Below are 27892 nucleotides of genomic sequence, written 5' to 3' on the forward strand. Positions count from 1 at the left end.
CAACCATCTCTGCTGGTCCCGGATTGGCCTCACGCAATCCTACTCATAATCAGATCACAAGCGCAAGCCCTGTAAGAACACTTGCTCTAGAACCTTCAGGCAGGTCATCTGTCCCTCCACCTGCCTACCAGGTCCCAATGAGTGGGGACAAAGAGGACCAGGGAAGTGAACATAACTGAGACTTCCATGTTGTCCCCCGATCTCTGCAAAGCCCCCATGGTCTTCCACAGGTCCATGGACAGGCCCCCCTTCCTAGCCCAGGAATTGTGCTACACCAGGACAATGTCTTGAGCTTTCTCATGACCTTGCATAGCTAACCTCTCAGATCCATCATTCCCCAAATCTTGCTGAGAGCCTTCTTGGCCAGTCACCACGCAAGGTGCATGGGACATAACAACTTACCAGTTAGGAATACAACAGCTACAGATTCAGGTCTGGACTCTGCTCTTCATCAGCAATACGCCCTATTTCTCTAAGCCTCAGCCTTTTGTAGAGAGCGAGAATCATAGTCCCTACCTCCCAAATTACTGAGTGCTGGTTGTCATTAGCTCTGGAACTGGCAGACTAGAGCTCAGCGGGGGGTGCTAGAACCTTTGTTCCATGTGGGAAAATAGCAGCAATCTTGGAATGGAGAGCAGGAAGATGAAACAGGGCTCCAGGGTCCCAGGGCTTCCAGGTCAAACTCTAAAAATTGGCCATGGAGTCTTCCACACCCAGCTTCTACCTGGGCTAGCCCAGGTCTCTAAACCCAGGCCTGGGCCTCAAGGATTGCTGTCAGACCCTGACTGTTCTTCCTGCAGGTGCTGGCTGTGTTCAGAACAAGGGTCATTTCCCAGGTTCTTCTCAGCAACAGAGCAGGTAGACAAAGGACTTGCTATTTCTGCACAAGATTCAGGGCCTGCAGATGGGGATTTGGCAGGTGGCTCGGGAATGCAGGGGTTCACCCTCCCTTGCTCTCCTCTCCTAAAGCTTCAAGACAGCAGGACCCATTTGGGAATCTGGGTGCCATGCCTGTCCACTTGTCTTTTAGTCCATAGCTAGTCCCACCATCCCATCCCCTCAGCCCCACCCCACAAGAAAGCAACAAAACTACGTGGCAAACACATTTATTTAATATGGGGGTGGGGTATTGCTGTCTCTGTCAGTGTGTATGGGGTGGCAGGGAGACAACCAGAGGGACTTCTGCTCTGGAGTAAGAGGCTGTTCTGGCCCCAGGCTGCAGGGTGGGGAGCAGACTGAGGGGACAGGGGAGGTGTGTAAAGGGGGTAGGGTGAAGCTCTGCACACATCCTTGGGACCACAGTCCAGGCCCACCCAGTCACCAAAGCAAGAACCGAATAAATAAAGTGCAACCGTGGAGGTGGGAGACGGGGAGAGGGAGGGCACTGGGCGCACCCATGCCCACAGCCCACATTCAGCGCTGCCAGGCCTGGCCACCTGCAGGCCAAACCCTCCTGTCCAATCACCCCTATGTCCGTCCCTCCATGAGCCAGCAGGGCCCCTGTGCAGCTACTGGAGGTAGCGATAGGCCTTAAAGCAGTGGTTGCCAGCATCGGCCACCACCACGTGGCCATCCGAGGTCAGCGCCAGGCCCTGTGGGCCGTACAGTGGCTCTGCAGATGTGTTGATGTAGGACAGGAAGGAACCAGAGCTGTCGAATACCTGGGGAATGAGTGGAGAATGGAAAGCTGAGATCAGGCCAATAAGATGTATATTTGGGGGGGGGGGCGAGGTTTGCACAGGGCACAGCAGGAAACCGCACCTTTATGCCATCCCTGGGCCTTACTCACCTGGATGCGGCTGTTGCCCCAGTCAGCCACGATGATGTTCCCATTGGAGTCTACAGCTACTCCCGTGGGGGCGTTGAACTGCCCGTTGCCCTCGCCATGGGAGCCGAACTTGAAGAGGAACTCTCCGTCGGCACTGTACACCTGCAGGGCAAAGGGCTGGGGACTGGGGACCTGGCCTCAGGCAGAGGGCAGGGTCTTGGAGGAGGGTGGGATGAAGCCCCAGATCTGCAGCTATAGTCTAGTTTTTCCCAGGTTTCCTATCCATGCACCTGGACGTCTCCAGCTGATGTCCCTCAGACATATCCAATCTAAAGCCCATCTTCCCTGGGAAAGCAGTTCTGACTTCTCTTTCAGTGACTGGCAACACCCATTTGGCCATGAGTCATTGTCAACTCCACCTTCTCCTCTGCTTGACAGCCAGTGAGTTGACACAATTGCCGATTCTCTCTCAAATCTGTACCCTATTAAGATATTGCCACTGCAATGGTCCTTATCTGGATTATTGCAAAAGAGTGACCTTCCTGCCTCTAGTCTTGCCCCAGCCAGAGCGATCTAAGGCACACAGGACTGTGTCACCCCGCCTGCCTGTAATCCTGCAGTGACTCCCCATGCTCTTAGGCAGAGAGCAAGCTCCTTAAAGGACACACAAGGCTCGTCCTCACAAACCCAGTCTGAACTACTTGTAGTTTCTTGAACTACAGTCCTCAGCTCTTCTGGTCCCCTTTGCCTCGAATCCTCTCCTGTTCTCTACCCTCTGGTTAATTCCCACTGATGCCTTAGGTCATTCTCAGTCTCACCTGAGCCAAATGCTTCTACTATGCCCTCACATTTCCCTACCCTTCCTCATCACAGAATCTATCACATCATATTGTAACATGCCAGGCAACTCTTCTCCACTAGACTATAAGACAACAGGGAAAGTATCTGCTTCATCCATCACTGTATCTCCATCATTTCTAGCACAGTATCTGAGTCAAAGTAGTCATGCCATAAATGTCAAATGAATACTGGTCAAATGAATGAGCTGAAGGGGGGGGAAAAGGAGGCGAGGGAAGACACTCACCTTCACTGAATGGTTATGGAAATCTGTCACTACAATCTCATTCTTGTTGTTCACAGCCACAAAATGGGGCCCTGAAAATATAAAGTGGTCTCTAGGGCAGTAGTTGGGATACTGAGTGGGATGGTGAAGGATATCTGAGATGATAAAGCTAGGGTGTTAGGAGAAGGGTGGGGTCTCTGGGATGATGGTGCTAAGGTACAGTGAAGGGAGGGGGTTCTCTAGGGCCCAGACACAGGAGGAGGGGCCTTTAGAGCTGGAGTTCCCAGGGGGTCCTCTGGGATTGGAGCATCAGAATAGATGTCTGAGTTGTCTCCCAATACCTGCAAAGTGACGGTCAGTGGCCCCACGGCCCCCAAAACGGCCAACCAGCTTTCCATTGGGTTGGAAGGTGAAGACACAGCAAGACTTGTTGTCGACCACAATGATATGTCCATTACGGTCTACGGCCACCCCCTTGGGGCCCATAAGACGGCCAGCTCCAATCTTGGTCTGAAGGAAGGAGATACGTTTTAGGGCCTTCATTCTGCCTGGTGGGGAGAACAGTCCCAGCCTTGCACCAAAGCAGAACCTTGGGCTGGGGATGGACCAATCCAAGCCTGACCACCAGAGGGCACTGGAATGGTCACTTCAGCTGATCACCAGGGTAAGGTTCTCACCTTGAACTTGCCCTCAGGGGAGAAGATGCTGACCCAACGGTTGTCATAGTCTGCCACAATAATGTCTCCGTTGGTGTCCACTGCCACACCTGTGGGGCGTTGGAGCTGCCCTGGTGAGCGCCCTCGGACCCCAAAGCGGAACTTGAACTGGCCTTCGTTGGAGAAAACCTGGAGCACAGGATCAAGGGAGGGAGGGGGAGGAGGGGAGAGACTGTGGGCACAGAGAGAAAGGAGCAGGATCCTGAGGGAGGAGACCCCCCCCCCCCATTCATTCAGTCACTCAACAAGCACCAATGACACCGTGTCAGGAGCACAGAGAAGAATTAGACATGGCCTCAGACAGCAGACCTAGGGGACACACAGCAGAGGTGTAAATGGGACTGTATGAATATGAAAAGGGTGAAGGAAGTGGTCAGAAAGGGCTCCAGGAGAAGAGGAGATCTGAGCTCATAGCCAAAAAGGATGCCGGGATATGAACTGAAGTTGGCCAGTAAAGAGGCAGGAGGCAAGGCATAAGCAGAGTGGACAGTGTGTGAAAGGCAGAGTCCAGCATGGGCCCTGCTTATCTGTGAACAACAGGGGTCAGGTTTTATCCTGGATGTAATGAGGACTCACTGAAAAATTCTGGGCAGTGGAGTGATGAGATGAGATTTGCATTTGTGGTATAAAAAATGTATTTGGTCACTGTCCTCAGTGCCTGGCACAGAGTTCCTCAAAACCCAGGAATTTCCTGAGTGATAGGACTGTCTTTTGTCATTCAAAGGAGCTCCTTTTGAGTTTACGCTACAGCAGAAGGCCCCTAGATAGCCTCAGGATAAGGCTGGTCATTAGAAAGACAAAATGATTGAAGGGCTGGAATTTACAGCCCCACCCACCAACCTGTGGGAAGGTGCCTGTGGTAAGCACACACATTAAGCTCTAAAGAAACTCTTGAATGAGATTCGATGAGCTTCTGGGTTGATACTGAGAGAATGGTGCAACCCAGTTCCACAGAGATGGAAATTCCTGCACTAGGGACTCTTCCAGACCTCGCCCTATGTCCATCTTCATCAAGCCATCCATCTGTATCCTTTATCAAGTCCTGTACAGCAAAGTGGTAAACATAACCCAATGTTTCTCTGAGTTCTGTGAGCCCCTCTAACTAATCGAACCCAACGAGGGGGTTGTGGGAACTTCCAATTTATAGCAGGTCTGTCAGTGCATTGGTGACAACCTGACTTGTGACTGGTGTCTGAAGTGGGGGCAGTCTTATGGGACTGAGCCCTTAACCTGTGGGATGTGACGCTATCTCCAGGTACATCGTGTCAGAATTGAGTTGAATTTGGAGAACACCCAGTCAGTGTCCACTGGAGTTGGAGGACTGCTTGGTAGTGTTGGAAAAAACACCTTGGAGCTTCTAAGAAAGAGCACTCTGGGTGCAGGGAGGAGTCAAGACTGGAAGCTAGCCAACCAGTCAGAGGCCGCACAGCGTGCAGGTGTGAAATGATGACGACCTGGTCCAGGGCACTGCTGGCCGGCAGCCGATGGACTCAAGAGCCATAGAGTAGGTAGATTCAACCAACTTGGCAGCAGACAACAAAGGGGTGGGGGTGGGGGAATGGACAAGGATGAGCCCTTCTAGGCTATGGGGCTGACAAGGCAGCCTTCCTCATGGACAGTTAACCTTCCAGCCTCTTGCCTCTGCCTCCTCCGCCTTAGCGCCCAACATACTCAGGTCTCCCCATCCTAGAAGTACCTCCTTTGTTGCTCTTTCCTCTACAGCAGGGGTGGGGAACCTTTTTTCTGCCAAGGGCCATCGGGATATTTATAACATCATTTGCAGCCATACAAAACTATCAACTTAAAAATTAGCTATGAAAAATGCTCCTAGATTTATTGAATTTCAAGTCCCGCCTGCAGTCACCTTGGCAGGGCTAGATCAAATGATTTCTTGGGCAGTATACGGCTTGTTGGTCAGATCCCACCGCTGCTCTACAGCTAAGCCTTCTTGCTGCTGCTTCTTTGCAGCCAAGACATCACTCACCACTTACTGCATAAGTCTCACACCCTGCTTTGTTATAGGCTCTGGGGACGTAAGATGAAGCAGAGCCAGGAGCAGCCTTGGATAACTCAAGTTTTGGGTCTTGGCCATAGCACTCATCCAGACCTGCTTCCTCCTCAGTGGAATGGGCCCCCTGTCCCCACCCCATCCCCATCTCTTAGGCCTGCAGGGCTGTTTGAATTGGTCCCACCAAGGGACATCACTCCCTCCTAACGCGGACCATCCACCATGCCCTCACCTGTTCTGCTCTGGTCCCCTGTGGTGGGACAGCACTTGCTAGCATGAGAAGGAAGGGATCACGGACTGCAGAGTTGATGTGAGAGAGACTAAAAGGTCCCCCCAGGTAAGCAGTGAGATTATGTCTGTGCCTCCTCCAGTCTGAGCAGCTCGGTTTCCAACTTGAAACTGATGCAGCTTTGGGGTGGGGGGGTGGGTGTTACTCTTCCTCTCCTATCTCATGTACCCCTTACATCTGGCCAACTCCTATTCACCTTTCGATTCTCAGAATCAAAAGGTCACTTATTCAGAGAAGGCTTTAATGACCAACTCACCCCCTGAATCAATGTATACACATACAGTTAGGTCTCCGTGATATACGCTTTATAGCTCTCATACAACCATCACTTCTGTAACTAAGAATGTGAGTTCCAGACGGGGCAGGAACTGTGTCTGTTCTTTGCTGCTGCATTTGCAGCAACTGGCACATAGCAGACATTTGACAAATGGGTGAATTCCTTAGCTCAATTTCAGGCCAGAGCTGGACATCTCCAGTTGTATGCCACACAGCAATCTCAAGCTCAACACATGCAAAAGTCAATTCATCAGCTTATACCTAGACCTGCTCCTGAACAGCAACACCACCTACCCAGTGCACCAAGTCCTGCCATTCCTGATCCCTCCCTCTCTCTTGACATCTGATGGCTCACCAAAACCTGCCCTATTAGCTTCCTTAAGATCTCTAGAATCTGCTGGTGCCTAGTTTGATCTTTAACATCTCTCTGCTGTATCACAGTAGCATTAAGTAACTTTGGGATCTGAGCCTAGCGGGGGAGAGAGACTAAAACAAAGTAAAATGAACCAGTGATCCTCGTAAAGTATGAAAAGTGTTACAGCAAAAGGCTGAGGAGCTCTGAGGAGAATGTGATTAATATTCTGCCTGAAGGAAATGAGCAAGTTCCAGAGCAGAAATGATAAATTTCTGGACTAAGACAATTACTCAAATGTCAAATCAAATATACAAATCGAATTCTTCACTCAGCCTTCACCATAGACGGGCCCAAAGGAGGAACAGTTCATGAGGAGCCCAATCCTCATGAAATGAGGGGTGCAGATCGCAGTCCATGTGGGAGCCGAGCCCATACCAGGCCTGAAGCCCCCGAGTAAGAGAAGCAGAAACTCAGCTTTGGAATCTGAGTCAGGCTCCTAGTATCTAGGAAGTTGGGGTGCAGGTGGGAGTGGGAGCAAAGAAGACTGCTATAGGACTAGCAAGTGTTTGGAAGGCAGGGGCGCTATACCAATTCTGCACCCTTTCAATTCTGCACCCTGAAACAGTGGACAAGCACAGCCCCTCATCGGAGAGACCAAGTGGCACATGTCATTCTGGGCATGCGAGCACGTGCATGTATGCACACCAAGAAGGTTTCCCAAATCTCAGCATTTGTGCCAGAAAGCACCCCTGGCATAAGGAGCAGGGGAAGAGTTTGAGGGTGGAGGGAGTGACTGAGTAGGGCCTCAGCATCACCCCCACTCCCTGTACCCCCCCATCCCACCTCCTCCTTACTATCTTGTGCTGTACCGGGCCTCTCCATTCCTCCGCTCCCAGGAACAGGGTGGGGATGAAGGCTGGCTGGAAATACGGGACTGGGAATATGGTCATGGGAGGGCTCCTGGTAGGTGGGAAGCAGGGGCCAGGGAAGATGTGACACTGAGGTGATGGACCTCTGGCAGAGCTGGATCTATGATGGGGTACTCATGATGGGGTACTCAGGCAGGTCATGAAGAAGTATGAATGTATAGGTGTTGAGAAATAAGGATCTTCGGGGAAAAGTTTTGCTCCCTGATAAAGTGTTTCCAAGAACTGAAGCTCAGGGCAGATACAAACAATCCAGTACAGGATAAACTCAGTGTGACCTCAGCGACTTGGCTCCTAATAGTAACCTACCTCCAGCTCCTCTGGGATCCTTCCAGTTCCCTGAACAACCCCCTCCCGCACTCTCCCACCTCCTGGTTTTTTTGTTGACAGCCTCCACCTGGACAATGATATTTTTAACTAACATTAGAAGGTTCACTAGGTGTCGGGCATGGTACATTATGTCATGTAATGCTTCCAGCAACCCTCTGAGGTATTCTTTTCCTAATTTTACACATGAGTTCACTGAAGCTCAGAGAGGTCACATGGCTTGTCAGTAAGTGGCAGAGCTAGGACTCAAGCCCAGGTGTCTGGTTTCAGAGTCTGAGCTGTGAACTGCTCCGCTGTGTCTACCACACTGGGCTCTGGGTTTACTGCAAGGAATTAAACAGAGAAAAACCACACTTTCTGGCTTTAAAGAGCTTGAAGTGCAGCAAAGGCCATGTCCATTTGTGTGGTGGATGCTCTAATCAGGTGTGTGAGGGTCTGGGAGGACCAGGGGCAGCACCACCGGTGAGTGTACACTACAGTCTAGCCACTGAAGATGCCCCTTTTCACAAGGTAACCCCATTTGACTGTCTAGTTGACTAGATGTTTGCAGAGACTGGTGCAGACAAGATACATTCTGGAGTCAGGAAGGTATGTTGGAACACAGCAGGAAAGGGCAGAGCCAACATCCTGACCACATGGTAGTGAGAAGGGAAGAAAGTGAGCCAGTCATGGAGGCTCAAGTGGAGGCAGAGGGGAAGGAAGAATGAGCCAGATCTCTGGGGTACAGGAGCTGGTCTGGGCTGAGCCAGGCCTAGGAGGTGGAAGCCCCCAGCACAGTCAGCGCTGGTGCCTAACTGTGACCGCAGTTCCTGGTGTGGCCAGTGGGGGCGCGGTTGCAAGTGGGTGAGTGAAGGGCGGTGCCGTGATTTATGGCTCTCTAAGGCATGGTACTATGTCAGGAGGTGACCTATACAGCCTGTTTTTTTTCAGGCTATAGCTGAAGGGCCTTTATTTGGTGTTGGGGGAGCTGGACAGGTGCTCACCTGAATACATTGGTTGTTGCTGTCTGCTACAACTATGCGGCCGCTGCTAGCTGCGGACACACCCTGTAAATTGGTGAATTCGCCCTTCTCCCTTCCACGGCTGCCTGTGGGAAAGGGATGGGGGGGCAAAGAATTCACTCGCAGGTCATTTTGAAACCCCCTTCCCGCTCCGCCCCGCCTCCTGCCTGGGCCCGCCCTGCCTGGCTCCGCCCCCCGCCGTCTGTACCAACTCGGAACACCAGCTCATCCTCAATGGGGTTGTCCTTCCGCTTGCCGCCTGTGCTGTACATGGAGCTGGGCCTCCGCACCGCCTTCTGCCGCACGTGGCTGCCGGGGCCACCGGGGGACTTAACCCGGCGCTTGACGTCGTCGGGCGAAGGCGGCAGGTCCCCAGGACGCAGGGCACGCACGCGGAAGGGGCTGCCGCGCACCGGCTGGCCGTAGAGCAGCACCGAGAGGAGCAGCTCGCCCTCGGCGCGCGCCGTGTACACCAGCTCGTACGTGCCGTTCTTGTGGTCCACCACGGGCACGGGGAGGCGCGCGCCGTCGGGGCCCGTGAGCTCCGCGCGCAGCTCGGCGCTGCCGGTGCGCACCAGCCGCCCATCCTTGTCTTTGGTAGTCACGGTGAGAGAGGCGGGCTGGCCCACCAGCGCCTGGCGCAGGCCTTCGCCCGTGGCCACCGTCTCGTGTGCGGTGGCGCTCGTCGTGAGCAGCGCGCCCAGGTTGAGCACCGATCGCCGCAGCCCGTCGACCTCGAGGACCAGTTCCAGCTGCGCGTTCTCGTGCGGCCGCTCGGGGAAGGCCTGCGCCGCCAGCGCCGCCAGCCGCTCGCGCATGTGCTTCCGCACCAGCAACACCTCCGGCGCCGAGCCCAGGCGCAGGGCCTGCTCCGCGAAGCTGCAGCTGCTGCCAATGTGTTCCTGACCCTGGCGCAGTGTGTCCAGCTGGGTCTGCAGCACCTGAGGAGGGGTCACAGGTGGGTTGAATAAGAAGACTGGCACGGGGGGCGGGGGTCTCTGTGATGCCCGATGAACTTGCAGTACTATGGCATGAAAGAAATACAAGAGAGTGTAGACAGGACCCAGATGCCCGCAGCACCCTGGGGCCACGTCACGATAGACTAGGGAAAGGGGTGCCAAGTGTGGAAAGCGGGGACGCACGGCGGCCATAAGGCCGTCTCCTGGCGGACGGTGGTGGGGAAGGGAGAACACACGCACCTTCTGCTTCGCCCCACAAATGGCCTCCAGGTCGCTGACCAGCGCCTGCTTGCGCTGCTGCAGCGCTTGCTCCAGGTCCTCGAAGGCTGCGCTGATCTGGGCCAGGGCCTCCGCCTTGCGCTCCTGCAGCTGCTGGCTGATGCCCCCGACTAAGGCGATAGCTGCGGACAGCTGTGGCAGGCTGGGGAGGGGAAACATCTCATACCGGGGCGGCTTGAGGCGCCCTTACCAAACCATTCTTTCTCCCCACTGCTGCCCTCTCTCAGAATTTTATCTGTACCCTCCCCAAGGCCCTCCGGGCCCCGCCGGGACGCTCTCCCTGATGGCCCCGCCAGGCCAGGTTCCCACCAGGCGCCTACCGGCCGCGCACTGCCTCGAGCTGGCGCTGCAGAGCGGCCTTGTGCTGCTCCACCACGTCGCGCAGCAGCACCGTGCCGTGCTCGCGGTGCTCCCCGGCGCGGCACTCGCCGCACATGGCCGTCTCACAGGCCTCGCAGTAAAACTCCATCGTCTGGCAGCATAAAGACTCCAGTCAGGCAACGGCTACACACCACACTTCTTTGCCCCGCCCCGCCCTCCTCTGCCCTCCTCGCCCCTTACCTTCCAGGTGTGCCCCCTACCGGGACCGTTTATCCAGAGAAACACCTCTCACCCACAGCCACTCGGCCCCTCCCCCCTCCCCCCCCTCCCCCCAAGTCCTGGCCTCACTGGGCCTGCTTGGGCCCACCTTGCCTTCATGGTTGGGGCAGGAGAGGGGGCGGCCAGCCACTGCGCTGAGGGGGTGGGGGTCCTCGGGGTCGTGGGCCCCATCGGGTGCCTGCTGCATCGCCTCCATAAGGCTGCTGATGAAGAAGTTATTCTGCAGCGCGGAGACGCCCTGCTCGGGGAGAATGGACGTCTGCCGACACACGGGGCAGGACAGCGTCAGGCTCTGGGCAGGGATATAGTTCTGGAGGCATCTGGCCAGGGAGGAAAGGAGGGGGTGGAGCAGCGTCAGTGCACAGCTCACACTTTCCGTGGGTGCTGATCCCTCTCCTCACAGGGCTGCCCTTACACTTCATTGGGAAACCCCTCTGGTTGGCGCACACGTCTTGTCCTGCCAGCAGATATAAAAGGCCTCATCTCTCAGGACTGAGTAGAAGCACATCCCTGACCTCTCTCAGAACAGCTGACATACCCGCATTCCTCACCGTGTACACAAACACAGGTTCACCTTTCACAGGTGTTTACAAACCTTTCTCACAGAAAAATGTGCAACTAGCCCGGACTTTATTAACTCATTAAACATTTACTGACTGCCTACTCTTGTCGAATTTGTGCCAAGCTCTAGGGATAGAGAGATGAAGCACAATGCACACCTCTAAACTATTTCCAGTCTACCGAGGAGTGTTCACAGAAGTACTGAAATAGAGAGTTCATAGAAGTAAACAGTGTAATAATTAAGGGTATGGATACTGGAGCTAGGCTGCCTGGGTTCAATTCCCAGATCAGTCACTTATTAAACTGTGACCCCTGACAAGTTACTTAACTTTTATGCGCCAAGGATTCTTCCTTTGTAAGATGGGGATAGTACAGACTTCATAGGGTGCTGGAAGATTAAATGTAAAGGGCTTATATGCCTAACTCACAGAGAGCACTAAATGTTATAGGATATGAGTATTTGCCTAACTCACAGAGAATGCTACATATTGTAGGCTATTATTTATCATTAATAAAGGGAATACAGTAGACTGCACTGATAAGAAAATGCACAGAGGGACATCTGGCCCAGGGTGGGTGGAGAGGGAATCCAGGAAAGGCTTTAGAGGAGGTGATGTAAGCTAAATCTTCATGGATGAATAATGGTAGTCTGACCAAAGGAAGGTACAGGGAGAGGAGGAAGGGTGTTCCAGACGCAGACGGCATCCAGAAACAGCATAGTGTGGGTAGGGAATTATAAACAGCTCAATATGGCTAGAGACCAAATCAATACAAGGAATGGTAGCAGGAGTCTAGAGAGAGACAGGGGCCAGTTTATGGAGGGTCTCGTGGGCCACACCAAGGAGCTTAGAAGTCATTGCAACAGCAAAAGGGAGCCACTGGAGCACTGGACAGCTGGGTTTACATTTTATCAAGCTCCTCCTCACTGCCTCTTGGTGGAGGGTGACTGTGAATGTGACAAGATGGCAGACAAAGGGTGGTAGCATCATCATCATCATCATCCAGTGACCATTTATTAAGCACTATGTGCCAGGCACTATACTTTACACTTTGTTTATATAAACAGACTCAGAAAAGGTAAGTAGTCCAAGGTAACGAAGCTAGTGAGCACTGGAGTCTGGATCCTAATACAAGGCAAAGCATGTGCTTAACCAAAATACTCTTGCAATAGTTTAGGCAAGAGATGAGAAGACCTGGATTTAGGCAGTAGCAATGGAGGCTAAGGTGGAACAAGTCTGAGAAGTATTTAAGAAGTACAGCTAGATATAGATGAGCATTGCCATCAATACTTCGATGGCCTCTGTAGCCATGGGAGAGGGTGCAATCAGCCAAGAAGGGGTAGGCAGTGATAACAGCAGGACAGAGCACCCAGCAAATACTGAACGAGGGGAGCAAAGAGCAATGGGCAGAGGGACGGTGGAAAGACAGTGTCAGAACAGCAAAGTGAGCAGCACAATTCTAGAGGGAGGGAATGAGTAGTCATCGGTGTCTGCAGCAGCTGAGGAGTCAGGGAACGCTAAGGACTGGGAAATGCCCATCCAATCTGGCCAATGTGAGAGTACTTTTGTCTGAAAGGAAAACAGAGAGATCAGAGTGGTAGGGGAAGAAAACCTTGACTGCTGCCAGTTGAAGAGCGAACAGGAGGTTGGAAGTCTGAGTAAGAAAGGGGTTGAGGCATGAATGATACTTAGGGGGGACAAAGGCACAAACAGTTCTCATTTGTTTGTGATGGGCGCCTTGAGCATGTTTATAAGTTGAGGAGCCAGTAGAGAAGGAGAGGTGGAAGAGACCAGAAGACGTGGGGCCAGGTCTAGGGATGGGGAAGAGGCTCAGATTGGTCTGAAGAAGAGGAATGGACCACATCCTCTGACTGGAGGAGGGAAGAGAGAGATGGATGGATGTACTTGAGCACAGGGGCAAAGTCAGAGAGACTGTGTTTAACTTGTCTCAGGCAAGATTAGCTGCTGAGAGTGAAGGAGGGAGGATTCAGGAGAACCAAAGGGCTAGGATTAGTCACTGAAGGGCGGAGGGGAAGCTTACAGACTGCCAGTAGCATGTGTGGAGACCATGAATTCGTGGAGGGAATGTCTGCATGGTGCAAACTTTCCAATATCCTCAGTCTTTTCTGTTAATGTTCTCTATACCTCTAGATCTGAACTAATTAATTTTATTTATTTAACAAACAGTCTGTGCCAGGCACGACTCTAAGTGCTTCACAAATATTAACTTATTTGTGACCTAGTTTCCCCTGCAGTCCTCTCAAGTACAGAGTGGGTTTTGTCTCATATTCCACATTCCTTGGGGCCAGAAGGTGGGGTTGAGTCCTCCCCACCCCCAGCTGGAACATTTCTAAATGATTCTTCAGCTCCTTGGAAGTTCACGCCTCTGTCTACACCACCCCTCCTTTTCATTGTCTCTGCTGCCTTAATGGTTGCTTCCCCAGTTGCTAAAATCTTGCGTCTGGCTTACTGTCTTCTGTTCACCCCTGTCCTGTAATCTACCTCCCCCCAACACACACACACACACACTCTCTCTCTCTCTCTCTCTCCTAACATCAGCTCCAGTAGCTCTGACATCCATGAGGTGACCCATCCACTATCAGGATTTCTTAGTTCCTTAATCTCCTTACCCCCAGTGATCTTTTCCTCCACTTCACCTCAGCTGTCCACTCCCATGCTCCCACCACCACCCATATCCCATCACTCGTCACTGCATCAACTCTAAACTCTGCATTTCTACCATTCCACTCTGTTCCCCAGTAGCCCTCTTCCCATCTCATGGAATCTGGTGTTCCTCCTGCAAAATACCTTCAAACTCATCAAGACCTCCTTACTTTGGTTGAGCATACCTGGCTTACAATAGCTTCCTAACTGGATTCCTGTTTCTACTCTTACTTCTCTACAATCCATTCTCAACACAGCAGCCAGAGCAAGCTTTTAAAAATCTAATTTATATCACATTATTTCCCTGCTAAAATAAATCATCTAATGGTTTTCCACTGCATTTAGAATAAAATCCAAACACTTTCCTAACACCACCAAGCTACTCCATAACTGTCCTGACTCTTTTGGACCTCACTTCATCCCATGTTTCCCCTCACTCAGCCACACTGGCTGCTTTACTGGTCTCTGAACATGCCCATTTACTCCCTCCTGGAGGCCTTTGATGGAACACTGCAAAGAATTTCCCATTGCCTGGAACAATCTGCATGTGTCTTGCCTCCTTCTTATCCTCAGATGTCAGGTCAAATATTACCTCCTCAAGGAAGCCTTTCCTGATGACTCAAATATTACCTCCTCAAGGAAGCCTTTCCTGATGACTCTTTCCTGAATAGCCCCTGGCCCAACCACCTCCACTTACTCCCTGTTTATTTCCTACAAAACACTTAGCACAAGCTGTGACTCACCTAATTATTTCCTTGCTTACTACCATTCACTTCCCCCTAGAACATAAGTTTTTTAAGAGCGGGGACCAAAAGATAAATGAGTGAGGAGTAGTTAAGAGTGAAGGCTCTATAGAATACTATAAACAATTATACTCTAATGAATTGACAAACCTAGAAAAAATGCATAAATTCCTAAAAACATACAACCTTCCAAGGTAAAGCATGAAGAAACTGAAAATCTGGATGGACTGATTGCAAGTAATAATATTGGATCAGCAATTTAACACTGCCCCCAAAAAAACAAAAGTCCAGAACCAGATGGCTTCACATGTGAATTCTACCAAAGATTTAAAGAAGAGTTAATACCTATCCTTCTCAAATTATTCCAAAAAAAAAAGGAAGAAATGCTTCCAAACTCATTTTATGAGGCCAGCAATACCCTGATACCAAAACCAGACAGAGGCCCCACAAAAAAAGAAAATTACAGGCCAATATCCTTGATGAACATAGATGTAAAATTCTCAACAAAATATTAGCAAACCAAATTAAAAAACACATTAAAAGATCATACATCATGATTGAGTAGGTTTATTCCAGGGATGCAAGGATGATCCAACATCCGCAAATCAATCAACACATTAACAGAACAATAAAATTCATATGATCATATCAATAGATGAAGAAAAAGCATCTGGCAAAATTCAAATTATTTACATTAATTTATAATTTTAAAAACTCTTAACAATGTAGTGGTAGAGGAACTGTATCACAACATCATACTCAATGATCAAAAGCTGGAAGCTTTTCCTCTAAGATCACGAATAAGACAAGGATGCCCACTTTCACCACTTTTATTTAACTTAGTATTGGAAGTCCTATCCATATAAATTAGGCAAGGAAAAGAAATAAAAGGCATCCAAATTGGAAAAGAAGTAAAACTGTCACTATTTACAGATGGCATGGTATTTTATAAAGAAACCCTAAAGACTCCACCAAAAAACTATTAGAATAAATAAATTCAGTAAAGTTATAGGATACAAAATTAATCTATGGAACAATTTTGTGTTTCTATACACTAATAAGCTATCAGAAAGAGAAATTAAGAAGACTATTCCATTTACATTATTTTCAAAAACAATAAAATAGCTAGGATTAAATTTAACCAAGGCAGTCAAAGACCTGTACTCTGAAAACTATAAGACACTGATAAAGAAATTGAAGACAACACAAATAAATATAAAAGTATACCATGCTCATGAATTGGAATAATTAATACTATTGAAATGTCCATTCTACAGAAAGCAATCTACAGATTCAATGCAATCCCGATCAAAATACCAACGGCGTTTTTTACAGAGCCAAAACAAATAATCTTAAAATTTGTAGGAGACTACATGATAGCCAAAGCAACCATGAGAAAGAAGAACAAAACTGGAGGTATCAGACTTCTTGATTTTAAACTTACTACAAAGATATGTATAGTAATCAAAACAGTGTGGTACTGACACAAAAACAGATACATAGATCAATGGAATAGAAATAAACCAAATAGAAATATATGGTCAATTAAACTATGACAAAGGAGGCAAGAGTATACAATGAATAAAAGGCAGTCTCTTCAATAAATAGTGCTGGAAAAACTGGACAGCTCCATGGCAAAAGAATAAAGCTGGACCACTATCTTATACCATATACAAAAATAAATTCAAAGTGGATGAAAGACTTGAATACAAGACCTGAAACAATAAAAATCCTAGAAGAAAACATAGGCAGTAAGCTCTTTGACATTGGTCTTAGCAATATTTTTTGGACCAGTCTCCTCAGGCGTGAACAACAGAAGCAATAATGAACAGGTGGGACTACATCAGTGTTACTGATCACAGGATCATGAGACATGAGGCATGGACAAAGTGAAGCCACGATGGAAAACTCAAGAAGTTTGGACTTTGCCCTTTGGACAATGGATAACTGTTGAAGGAATTTAAGCAGGAAGTTAGTGACAAGATGGAACCTGTTTTATTTTATTTATTTTATTTTTATTTTTTTAATCCTCACCCCAGGATATTTTTTTCATTGCTTTTCAGAGAGAGTAGAAGAGAGAGAGAAACATCAATGTCAGAGAGACACATTGATTGGTTGCCTCCCACATGAGCCCCTCCTGGGCCTGGGGATGGAGCCTGCAACCAAGGTATGTGCTCTTGGCCTGAATCGAACCCAGGAGCCTTCAGTCGGCAGGCCGATGCTCTAACCACTGAGCCACACCAGCCAGGGCTGGAATCTGTTTTAGAAGCCTCATTCGAACTGTGAGGGGGATGGAGGAGAAGCACAAGTGAGGAGTCAAGGATACATACCAGTTAGAAGGCTATTGCTGCGTCTCAGGAGAGAACTAGTGGTGACCTGAACTGGGGGCAGTAGCTGTGTGGTTGGAGAAGGGGGATAAGATATTTAGGAGGCAGAATCCACAGACCTAGATACTGACTGAATGTGGAAAAGAATGCAGTCCTGGGCAGTAGAGCTGGAATCTGAGAGAACAGGGCTAGAAGGGAAGCAGAGTCCCTGGGGCAGAGCCAGGATTCCGTGCAGGCAGGAGGCAGAGGGAAGGCATGCATGGAGACAACAGTAAGAAGACCCAGGGACCAGGTTATTCAAGTTAGAGCAATGAGGGATGAGGGCCGGAGAGAGAATATTGTCCAAACACAGAAGTGATCATGTTTAAAACCCTGCAAAGGCTTCATGTGGCTCTCTGGGAAAGATTCCCTAACAGGTCCACACAGCTCCACGTGGTCTGGCCTCAACCTTCCTCTCTAGCATCATCCTGTGCCACTCTCAATCACACTAGCCTGGCTCCTGCCTGGCCAGGCCTCTAGGCTCTCTGACCTGACACAGTCACTCATGCCACATGGCCTTTTCCCATGTTCTTCCTTCTGCCAGCAATGCTCTTACCATTCCCTCAATTTAGTTAACTCCTACTCAGACTACAGACTGCACCTCAAGGAAGCCTTCCTTGATTCTCCAAACTGTAAGATCCATATGCTAAGCTCTCATAGCTTAGCACTTTATTTGCAGCACTTAAGGGTGCAATATTACATTTACCTGTAGCCTGGCTATGTGATTATTTGAATACTTTCTCCTTCACTATACTATTAACTCTTTTTTTAAAAAAATTTTTTAATTTATTGATTGATTGTAGAGAGAGAGGAAGAGGGGGGAGAGAGAGAAAAACACTGATTTGTTGTTCCAACTCATTTATGCATTCATTGGTTGATTCTTGTGCCCTGACCAGGGATCAAACCCACAACCTGGGTGTATTGGGATGATGCTCTAATCAACTGAGCTACCTGGCCAGGGCTATACTGTAAACTCTTTAAGAGCAAAGATATATCTGCTTTTGCTTATCACTGCTGGGGACAGGGCTGGCACACAGTAGTTGCTTGTTACATAAATATGTGTTGAATGAATGAATAATGGATAGAAGCTTAGAGGCTGGAAGGGGTTCCCTTTTACCCAGTGCCCCAGGACAACAATGAAGATGGGCAGAGGACAGGCCTAGCTTCAAATATCCTCCCACTGATCACAAACTCTTCTGGTTCCAGAGCTGGTTTAGAGTCTCAGCTCCAACTTCTCTGGTGCTGTCGAAGGCGGTCTTGGGGCTTGGGAAGGAGGCAGAAAAGCCCTATTCTGGGCCCCTGCCATAACCAAGGCCCAGTGTTATGAGCTTCCTGTTCTCTCATGGGTTCTTGCATCAAACCTCATCTCCTGCAGGGTGGGGTTTACCTGTTCTCTGCATATGTACACAAATTTCCCTCTTATAGATTTACACATGCCACTCCCCTCTCAGGGGGCCCTGCAAGGCCTTCCTCCCTCCCAGGACACATACCCCCGTACCTCTCACAGAAGGTATGCAGGCAAGGCAGAACCTTGGGGCACCGGTACCGATCCAGGCAGATGCTGCACACCAGGAACTGCTTGTCCATGGGCTGGACCTCCGGGCCAGGGCTGTCCTGCCTCTTCGCCATGGTGCCCACGGATGGCTCCTGCCACTCACAGCAGCCTGTGTATGGAGAAATGGTCAGCACTAGGGAAGTCAGCACTCCCTCCCCCACCTGACCCCCCACCCCATTCAAATCCCCTGCAGAGACCTAGCCCCATTTTGTCCCTGCCAGGGGCAGGACAGGCAGTGAGTGATCTGGAGGAAGCAGAGTGAAGCAGGTGGGCTGAGTAACCCATGGTTAAGAGCACAGACTTAGGGTTAGATTGAGTTTCAAACCAGTTCAGCCTCTTACCAGCTATGTGACCCGGCATAGTTCCCACAACCTCTGAGCCTCAATTTCCTAATCTGCAATTATGAGAATAACAATCCCTAACTCAAATGGCTGTTTTGAGAATTGCAATAGAGCACGTCGGTTGCATGGTACACGGATGCCCACTCTCACTGACACTCCCATCCTATATCTCCTCTGCCTCCCTCAAATCTTCCAGGAGACCTTCCTGATGGTGTGTCTCTCCTCTGACCACCTACAGCCTCTCCTACCTCTGGCCCCCCTCTCAGCACAACTGCCCAGGACTGCATTCTTTTCCACATTCAGTCAGTATCTAGGTCTGTGGATTCTGCCTCCTAAATATCTTATCCCCCTTCTCCAACCACACAGCTACTGCCCCCAGTTCAGGTCACCACCAGTTCACTCCTGAGGTGCAGCAACAGCCTTCTAACTGGTATGTATCCTTGACTCCTCACTTGTGCTTCTCCTCCATCCCCCTCGCAGTTCAAATGAGGCTTCTAAAACAGATTCCAGCCCTGGCTGGTGTGGCTCAGTGGTTAGAGCATCGGCCTGCTGACTGAAGGCTCCTGGGTTCGATTCAGGCCAAGAGCACATACCTCAGTTGCAGGCTCCATCCCTGGCCCTGGGAGGGGCTCAAGTGCGTGGGAGGCAACCAATCGATGTGTCTCTCTGACATTGATGTTTCTCTCTCTCTTCTACTCTCTCTGAAAAGCAATGAAAAAAATATCCTGGGGTGAGGATTAAAAAAATAAAAATAAAATAAATAAAATAAAACAGGTTCCATCTTGTCACTAACTTCCTGCTTAAATTCCTTCAACAGTTATCCATTGTCCAGAGGACAAAGTCCAAACTTCTTGAGTTTGCCATCATGGCTTCGCTTTGTCCATGCCTCATGTCTCATGATCCTGTGATCAGTAACACTGATTTCTTTTCAGTTCTTGGAAAACTCCTCCTTCTCTCTTACTACTACGCAGTCACACATTCTGTTCCCTCTGCCTGAGACCCTCTTCCAAGCTCCCCTTTGCCTGGCTGACTCCCACTTGTCTTTCCAATCACTGTTGTAAACATCACTTCCTCCAGAAGGCCTTCCCTGACTTCCTGCCGTCTGGGTAAGGCGCTCCACCTTTGTGTCCCACAGCACCCTGTATTTCCTCCATCCCAGCCCTCATACACTCTACAGTAATTTTCTTGTTACTTCTCTGCTTCCTCCACTGTACGCAGAGTTCTTGAGGTCAGGCATTTTATTCCTAGCACTTAGCACAGAGCCAGACATAGGATTGATCTATAGTTACTGAATTAATTCAGTAATTTGACAAATATTTATTAATGCATAGGCATTTGGGATAGAGTGATAAACAAAACAGCTATGGCCACTGTCCCTATGGTAGAGAGGTGGTGGCCTATTTTAAAAGTAAATAAACAAATGCATAATTACGAATCGGGAAGGGGGGGTAAAGAAGGAAAGGATGCTATGAGGAAGAACAGTTTTTTGATTGGGTGATCAGGGGAGGCCTCTCCACACAGATGAGTTTTAAGCAGAGCTCTGAGGGATGGAAGGAAAATGGTAGGGATGAAGGCGGAGGCATCAGAGAGTGAGTGAGGGAAGTCATTCTGGGCTAAAGGAGCAGCACATATGAAATTTCTGAGAGGACTCATTAAAAAATCGAAAGGACTATGCAGTTACAACAAAGTAAATAAAAGGCAAGAGGTGCCCGGTCAGCGTGGCTTAGCGGCTGAGATTTGACCCATGAGCCAGGAGATTGAGGTTCGATTCCTCTTCAGGGCACATGCCTGGGTTGTGGGCTCGATCCTCAGTAGGTGGCGTGTAGGAGGCTGCCGATCAATGACTCTCTCTCATCATTGATGTTTCTATCTCTCCTTCTCCCTCTCCCTTCCTCTCTCTGAAATCAATTTTTTTTAAAAACTAAAAAATTTTTTAAAAAAGGCAAGAGGTGAATTTGGGAAGATAGGCTGAAATGAGATCAGGAAGGACCTTGATGTTAAGAATCTAGATTTTCTCCTAAATTGGAAGAGCAATGATGCAATTTACAAAAAATAAAAATAAACTAAAAAGCTACTTTGGCAGCTATGAGGATTGAAAAGGAGCCAGAGTAGAAGCAGGGAGACCAGTTAGGCGGCTACCCCAGCTCTTCAGTAAGACGCTGGGTATTAGCAGAGCTACAGGTAAGAAGGTATATTGATTTGAGAATTACTCCTGAAGTTAAATCAAAAGGAATTGGATGTGAGAGGGGAAAAGGAATGTCAAAAACGACCCCTCCTTGCCCTGGCCTGTTTGGCTAAGTGGTTTTCTCCCTTGAATAAATGGTGGGCCATGCACAGACAGTAAGAGCTTAGGGGGTGATTTTGGGCGTTCTGTCTTAGATACACTAAATTTGAGGTGCCTGTGTGATATCCAGGTAGAGATGTCAAGTAAAAAATAGAATGTAGGAGCTCAAGGGAGAGGTCTGGGTTAGTTACTAATTTGGAAGTACTGGCATGTTAAAGGCACCTGAATGGATGAGACCACCTAGGGACAGAGAGTGGAGAGTGAAGGAGAACCCAGAGCAATGGCAGGGAAACCAGGGGAGTGTGGGACCAAGGAAATCAAGAGAAGAGAGTGATTCAAGAAAGGAGTGGTGAGATAAGATGAAGATTGAAGAGTGTCCACCAGGTTTGGTTGCGGAGGAGTGGCAGGGTCAGAAGCCAGGTTAGAGTGACTAAAAAATGAATAGAGATAGAGAAATTAACACAGTGAATGTAGACAATGAGTGAAATCTTGCCATGAAGAGAAGCAGAAAGATAGGTGGAGTACTTCAAAACAGGCAGTGATTAGGAGCAAGTCAACACTATCTGTGCCTGGCTATGAGCACCACGGGCCTCTCTACCGATAACGGATGAACAAATATTTGCATGCATGCAGTGGGGCCATTCCAGAGACTTCTCCAGGCTTGAGGAGGGACCTGAGGGAGGCTGGGCTGTGTGTGTCTTCTGTTTGAGTGAGGGTGGACATGGGAAAGTGAGGAAGGGATGCCTGAGAGCATTCTCTCCTGATGTGGACACTGGAATTCTGAGGTTCTCTCTCCAGAGGTGACAGGTTCTGAATCTGGAAACTTAATACAAGAACAACATAGCAGGAGGGAGGACAGATTGAGGGCTGGTGGAAGAAATAGGAGGGCAGAGTCAAGCTGAAGCTTCTGTCTGAAGGGGAGGGCAAAGAGAAAGAGTAGGCGTGGCCTACTGGGCCCTTCTGGGGCAGCTGATGTCAGGCTCCTCCTCTCTCCAAACCCCAGGGGCTCTCCCAGCCAGTCACAAAGGGGCGGGGATTGGGCTACTTCCAAGGTCCACCAGCTCCTCCCGAGCTTCCCCTTCCTGCTTTGGTTCCCCACCCAGGCTTGCCCAGCACCAGCGCAGCCTCTGAGGCCACAACGCTGCCTGGATCCCTAGATTCCCTTTGGGATTTCTACTTCCACCTCTCCCATCCCACTGTGCCCTACAAATCTGCCCCCAAGGTCCTATAGTCAATGGCGTAAGTGGACTGTTTATCACAGCAGACACTGGAGGACCTTGAACTCAGAGCTTAGATTTCACCCTCTTTCCTACTGCCATCCCACGTTGTGTGGCTCAGTTCTAAAGGCACCTCATTTCCTCATTCGGCATTCATTCAAAACCTCTGCGAGGCCTGGGAATACAAAGATAAATAGTCGCAGCTCGGCCTTCATGGATTCCACAATCTAAGAAATAGATCACTGCAGTGCAATGTGGTGAGGGCTTTGATGGGGAAGCACAGATTGCTCCAGGAGCACAGAGAGCACCTAACCTAGATGTGGGGTGGCGGACAGGGATGCTGGAGGTTGGAGGACAAGGGAATTCTCCTGAAGAAAGTCTCATTCAAGCTGAGAGCTCCAGGATGAGTGACAGAGAGAGCATGGTGCCTTCCGCATCAGGAGACTGAATGATATACCGGGACAGGGGAGGGCTAAGAAACAAGATGGGTTGGTAGGCAGGAGCTAGATCACACAATGCTTTGTTGGTCTTATTAAGGAGTTCAGACTTTACCCTTCCCTGGTAGGGGATTAAGGCTTTATCCAAAGAGCAAAGAACTCTTTCTTGTGGAGCAGGGGGTAAGTATAGAGTGATAGAGCTACAAAGTAAATTTTTTACTGCTGTGTGGAAAATTGTTTAGAGGGGACACAAGTAGAAAGTTATGAGACTGCTATGATATTCCAGAGGAGAGATGATGGTGATATTGACCAGGGGAGTAGCAAAGGGAAGGCTGAGAGAAGGGGATTTCATAGAGAGGAGCCAATAGAACTTGATGGCTTAATGTGAAGAGCAGAGGGAGAAGAAAGAATTAGAGATGATTCCTAGTTTTCTGGACTGAAAACTCTGGAAGAAGAGCAGTTTGGATGAGACGGTGTTAGGTTCTGTATTTAATAAGATGAATCTGAGGTGTCTATGGGATGTTCGAGAGGAGAGGTCTAGCTGGCAGTTGGAAAAGATAGGCTGGAGCCTAGGAAAGAGGTCTGGCCTGGAGATAAATATTTGGGAGTTGGTGGTGTAAAGACGGTGCCTGAAGCCATGGAAGTGGATGGCATCACCCAGTGATGAGAAAGGAGAGCCTGTGACTGTGCCCCAAGGAACCTCAACGTTTAAGAGATAGGCCCAGGAAGCAAAGCCTGCAAGAAATTAAAAAGGTGTGGCCAGAGAGGTAGTTTGATTGATAGGTTGATCAGCTGATCAAATAGTTCATTTTCCTACTTAGTCTGGCAGTGGGGGGAGGTAAAGGGGAGATGGTACTTTGAATTACCAGGAACAGAAAACAGGGAGACTGTGAAGGCCAAGGGAGAATAAAGCTTCCATGGACAAGGAAACGATCTCATTGCGAAATGCTGCAGAAAGGTCCCATGATTTAAAGCCTAGGAGAAGCTGTGATTATCTTCAGAGTGTGGTTTCCAGGGGCTGGAGGAGAGGAAGCCAGATCCAGGGGGCTGAGGAGGAAGTTGACTGTGAGCAAATGAAGACAGCCAGTGCTGCTGACTCCACTAGATCCTTGACATCTGCAAAGGATGTGTTTCAAGGCTTTTCAGTTTCTCCAAATTCTCAAACAGCACCTAATTTCCCCCATGACTTCCTCCTACAACCTCAGGAGAGTCACAGATGTACAGCTGTGAGTGGAGGTAGATAACCAAGACATTGTTAAAAAGTGGATGCAAGAGGTCATCTAGGCTCACTTGCTTCCTAAAATGACTCACTCCAGTTCACTAGCCTCCAGGTGTATTTGATTATTTGAGGCCTCAGCAAAATGTCAAATGACTGCAGGTTACAGTCTTCAGGGCTTCTCTGGAACAGATGAAGCCTAGGAGGGGGTAAAGTCCTCAAAGCCAAGGAATCCTTTCAATAAGGTTGGTGAGGAAGGAGAGTGATGAAATTCACAGTACCATCTCCCTCACCATTGCCAAACTTAGTAGGTGAACAAACTGCTCAATCAGCTGATCAACCTGTCAATCGAACTTCTGTGGGCACACTCTGCACCAGGCCCTTCGACTTGGAACTGGAGATGCAAGGCTGAAAAAGACATATTACCTGTCCTTCACAAGCTCTCAGACAAGTGTAGAAATAGACATGGAAATACATAACTACAACGTGATAAGTGTCATGATATTGATGTATTCAAACTACTGTGGCAGCAAAGAGGAGGAAGTCTCTGAGTCAGAAGGTGGTGGAGGGGAATGAACAGGCCCCCAGAGGAAGGGATATCTGAGCTGGCTCTTGAGGGACAACTAGGAGTATGATAGGTACATTGGGAAAGCTGAGCAAAGGAACAGAAGCATGAAAAATTAAGAAACATGGACCAGGTGGGCAAAAGAGCAAGACTCAAAAGGGTAGAGGCTGTATCTGATGCTTTCATGGCCACTTAATGTGAGTTCTCCCGCTTGCTCCCTGGCTGTTCCTTCACTGCCCATTCCTTAAATGTCTAGTTCCCCAGGGCTTTGCTCTAGGGCCTCTTCTCTTTCTTACTCTGCCAGGGAAATCTCATCATCTCCCAGGGGTTTAGTAGTTACCATCCACTTGCTAAGAACTCCCAAAGCCTCATCTCCAGTGCAGAAAACTTTCTTGAACCCCAGCCCTGTATATCCAACTATATATCTTGGACATCTCTACATGGAAGATGCATGGAGACTAGCCTAAAACTGAATTCATGTTCCCTTAACCTACTCTTCCTGCTGAATTTCTCATCTCAAAAACAGACACCACCATCACCAACTCTGGGAATCTTCTGTTCCTGCTCTTCTTTCACCTTTCAGATATAAACTATGACTATCCTTGATTCTGCCTCTAAAGTGTGTCTAGTGACCGGCCAGCGTAGTGGCTCCGCGGCTGAGTATGGACCTATGATCTAGGAGATCTCGGTTCGATTCCCGGTCAGGGCACATGCCTGCATTGCGGGCTTGACTCTCTCATCATTGATGTTTCTATCTCTCTCCTTCTCCCTCTCCCTTCCTCTCTCTGAAATCAATAAAGACATATTTAAAAAATAAAATAAAAATAAATAAAATGTGTCTAGTAAGACTGGGCAAGTTCCTACTTCATCCCCTTACTTGTAAACTGTGTGTATGTGTGTGTGTGTGTGTGGGGGGGGGTGTCTTTTTGTTCCCAAATCTGAGATTCCCAAGGTTCTCTTTCCAGCCAAAGGTCCCTACAGATTGTAATATATATATATGCCCATGCTTAAACCCCACCTTGCACTACCTTGAGGATTTCATTGCTATTTTCCACGGTAAGGCTAAGTGTGTTAGAGGGTGGCTGCAGTTGCCCCCACATCCCTTCCAAAATAATTGTTTGCTGAGTGTAAGGAACCCATGACACCCCCTCTGGGCACCCTCTATTCTAGCAGTATGGTTTTGCTGTTTTTCTGAACACAGGCTGTACTATCCCAACTATGGGCCTTAGCTCAAGCTCTTCTCTCAGCAAGAATGCCGTTGTCCCCTAAGTGGCCGAGGCAGCCCCTGACACACAGAGGGTGCTCAGTATACACTGGTGACAGGAGAGCCATGTTTAAATCACTGCAGTTCCCTCTCACCAGAGAGCAAAAGCAAAGGCAATAACAAGATAAGTGAACAAAGCTCCAAGGAAAAAGACCCCCACGTAACATAAAAAAGCTTTCCCACAGCAGAAAGTAGTAAGTGCTCTGTCACTGGAGGCATACAAGCCAAGAGAGGCAGGGCACCTGTCAGGCCTGCAGCTCTGATTCCAATTCTGCAGTAAATCAGAGCCCTGCTTAAGGGATGAATGGCCACTGGTGAGCTGGACAGACAAGCAGGGACAGACCTGTGAAAAAGACCTCTGCACCTGACCTAAACTTCCCAGATCTCATATTCCTATTGGGTCAATCCTGAGTTCATGCTGTCAACATGAGAGACCCCCACACCAGCAACAAGCCCGGGGACTGCCTTCAGTCAGAATGACCTCCCTGGGGTGCAGCCTGCCCCTCCAGCCTGCAACCATCTGTCCCTGCAGGTTTGCAGCCCAGGATCTAGCCAAGTCCAGAAGGGAGGAGGCCAGACCAGGGAGGGGCCTGGGGTCCTCCAGGCGGGTCACAGGCTGCAGAACTGCCCGGGGTGGGGGGGGAGGTGTCCTTTCCTACATGAAACAGCCTCCGGATGAGGCTTCCTGCCCAGGGAGCAGCGCTAGAGGAGGAAAGAGTGTCCTCCATCCTGACCGGGGGCCTTTTGGTGCCTGGGGAGGGTGAAGGGGGGCGGGGTGGGGGAGAGCAAGGGGTAGGAGTGTAGACAGCGGGGAGAAAGGAACCCTTCAGACAGGCTGGGCCACAAGATTCCAGAGTCCCACTCGGCAACCCCACCCGCGCCCGCGCCCGCGCCCCCGCCCCCGCCCCCGCCACCCTCGGCCGCAGCGTTCGACACCCGCCGCCAACATACACAAGCTCCCAAACCCCGCGCTCCTCCAAGGAGCCATCACCCATCCACCCGCGCCTGCCCCCCTCAAACATGGACCTCACGTGAGAAACCGCAGCCCGAAGAATCCCCCCACTGCTCCCACGGACACGGACACGCCTCGCGTGGACAGCCACAGCCACAGCTCTGAAAAGCATCCGTGCGCCCACCGCGGACGCTCGGGCAGACCCGCGGCCGCGCGGCCCCGGCCCCAGACCCCGCAGGCAGGGCTACAGACGCACCCCTGGGGGCCCGTCACACTCACCGCGGCGGCGAGGATGCGAGGGCCGAGGCCCGGACTGCGGCCACCCGAGGGCCCGCGGCGCCGCCCGCGCCGCCCCCGCCGCCAGCGCCCGTCCGCCGCCCTGCGCGCGGCGCCGCCCCACGTCCCTCGCCTCCGCCGGTCCTCGCGCCGGCGCCGCCGCCGGACCCGCCGCACAGGCCGGAGGGAGGGGCCGGGGCGGGGCTGCGGACCAGCCCGGGAGGGGGCGGTGCCGGGACTGGGGACCCACCCCCGCCCCGCCCGCCGCCGCGCAGGCCCCGCCCCGCTCCCCCGCCCCTGAGCCTCCGGCAAAAACTGCCCGGTCCAGCCGGCCGGAGAAGCCGGGAGCCGCCTCCCGGATCCCGAATCCCGGATCCCTGGTCCCGCCAGCTGCCCCCGGCTCCCAAGGGCTCCAGGGCAGGGCGGCGCGGTGCGTCTCAGAGGCCGCGAGGAGGCTCTGTCCAGAAACGGCAAGGGGACAGCAGGGACTTCGGACTCCGGGGGCCGGTCCGGCTGCCTCCCGGAGGTGCCCTTCTCGGCTTTCTGGGGGCTCCTACGGAATTTGCTAGTGTGGTCTCCGTGGATCGTGGGAGACAGGAACCGTCTGTGCCTCGGCATGGATCTCTGGGCCCAAGGAGGGAGGGCAGTGCCCAGGGCTCTGCAAGGTGGGGCCCTCGATTCGGCTCTAGTTGCCTTGCTCTCCCTCAGGAGCATCCTGGCGGGGACCCTGTGGTTCAGACCAGGCAGCGACTCCAAGGACCAGAGCAATTCTCAGAATTATCACATGGTGGGAAAGCGGCCCCCGTGGAAAAGAATAAAAATTATAATAACAATTAACAGGGATTGAGTGCTTACATTGTGCCAGACACATAACGAGCCACTTTA

General features: G+C 50.3%; 1 protein-coding gene across 3 annotated transcripts; it reads right to left on the reverse strand.

Moving 5' to 3' along the window:
- Nucleotides 1–1090: 1090 nt before the first annotated feature.
- On the reverse strand, nt 1091–27101 carry TRIM3 (tripartite motif containing 3). 3 transcript variants are annotated; one of them, XM_081153345.1, is made up of 12 exons: nt 27011–27101; nt 18399–18564; nt 10656–10887; nt 10288–10439; nt 9929–10109; nt 8938–9670; nt 8712–8815; nt 3509–3676; nt 3173–3341; nt 2853–2923; nt 1790–1930; nt 1091–1661 (listed from the first exon to the last, which is right to left on the reverse strand). In XM_081153345.1, the coding sequence occupies exons 2-12, from the start codon at nt 18527–18529 to the stop codon at nt 1509–1511; spliced, it is 2235 nt and encodes a 744-aa protein (XP_081009471.1). In that variant the 5' UTR covers nt 18530–18564; nt 27011–27101; the 3' UTR covers nt 1091–1508. The 3 variants fall into 3 exon arrangements, with proteins under 3 accessions (XP_081009471.1, XP_081009473.1, XP_081009472.1); XM_081153347.1 differs by having other exon boundaries at nt 10661–10887; nt 27011–27087; XM_081153346.1 differs by lacking the exon at nt 27011–27101 and adding an exon at nt 26811–26827.
- Nucleotides 27102–27892: the final 791 nt, after the last annotated feature.

Source organism: Miniopterus schreibersii, assembly GCF_964146895.1.
Source record: "Miniopterus schreibersii genome assembly, chromosome: 12".
Lineage (NCBI taxonomy): Eukaryota > Metazoa > Chordata > Mammalia > Chiroptera > Miniopteridae > Miniopterus > Miniopterus schreibersii.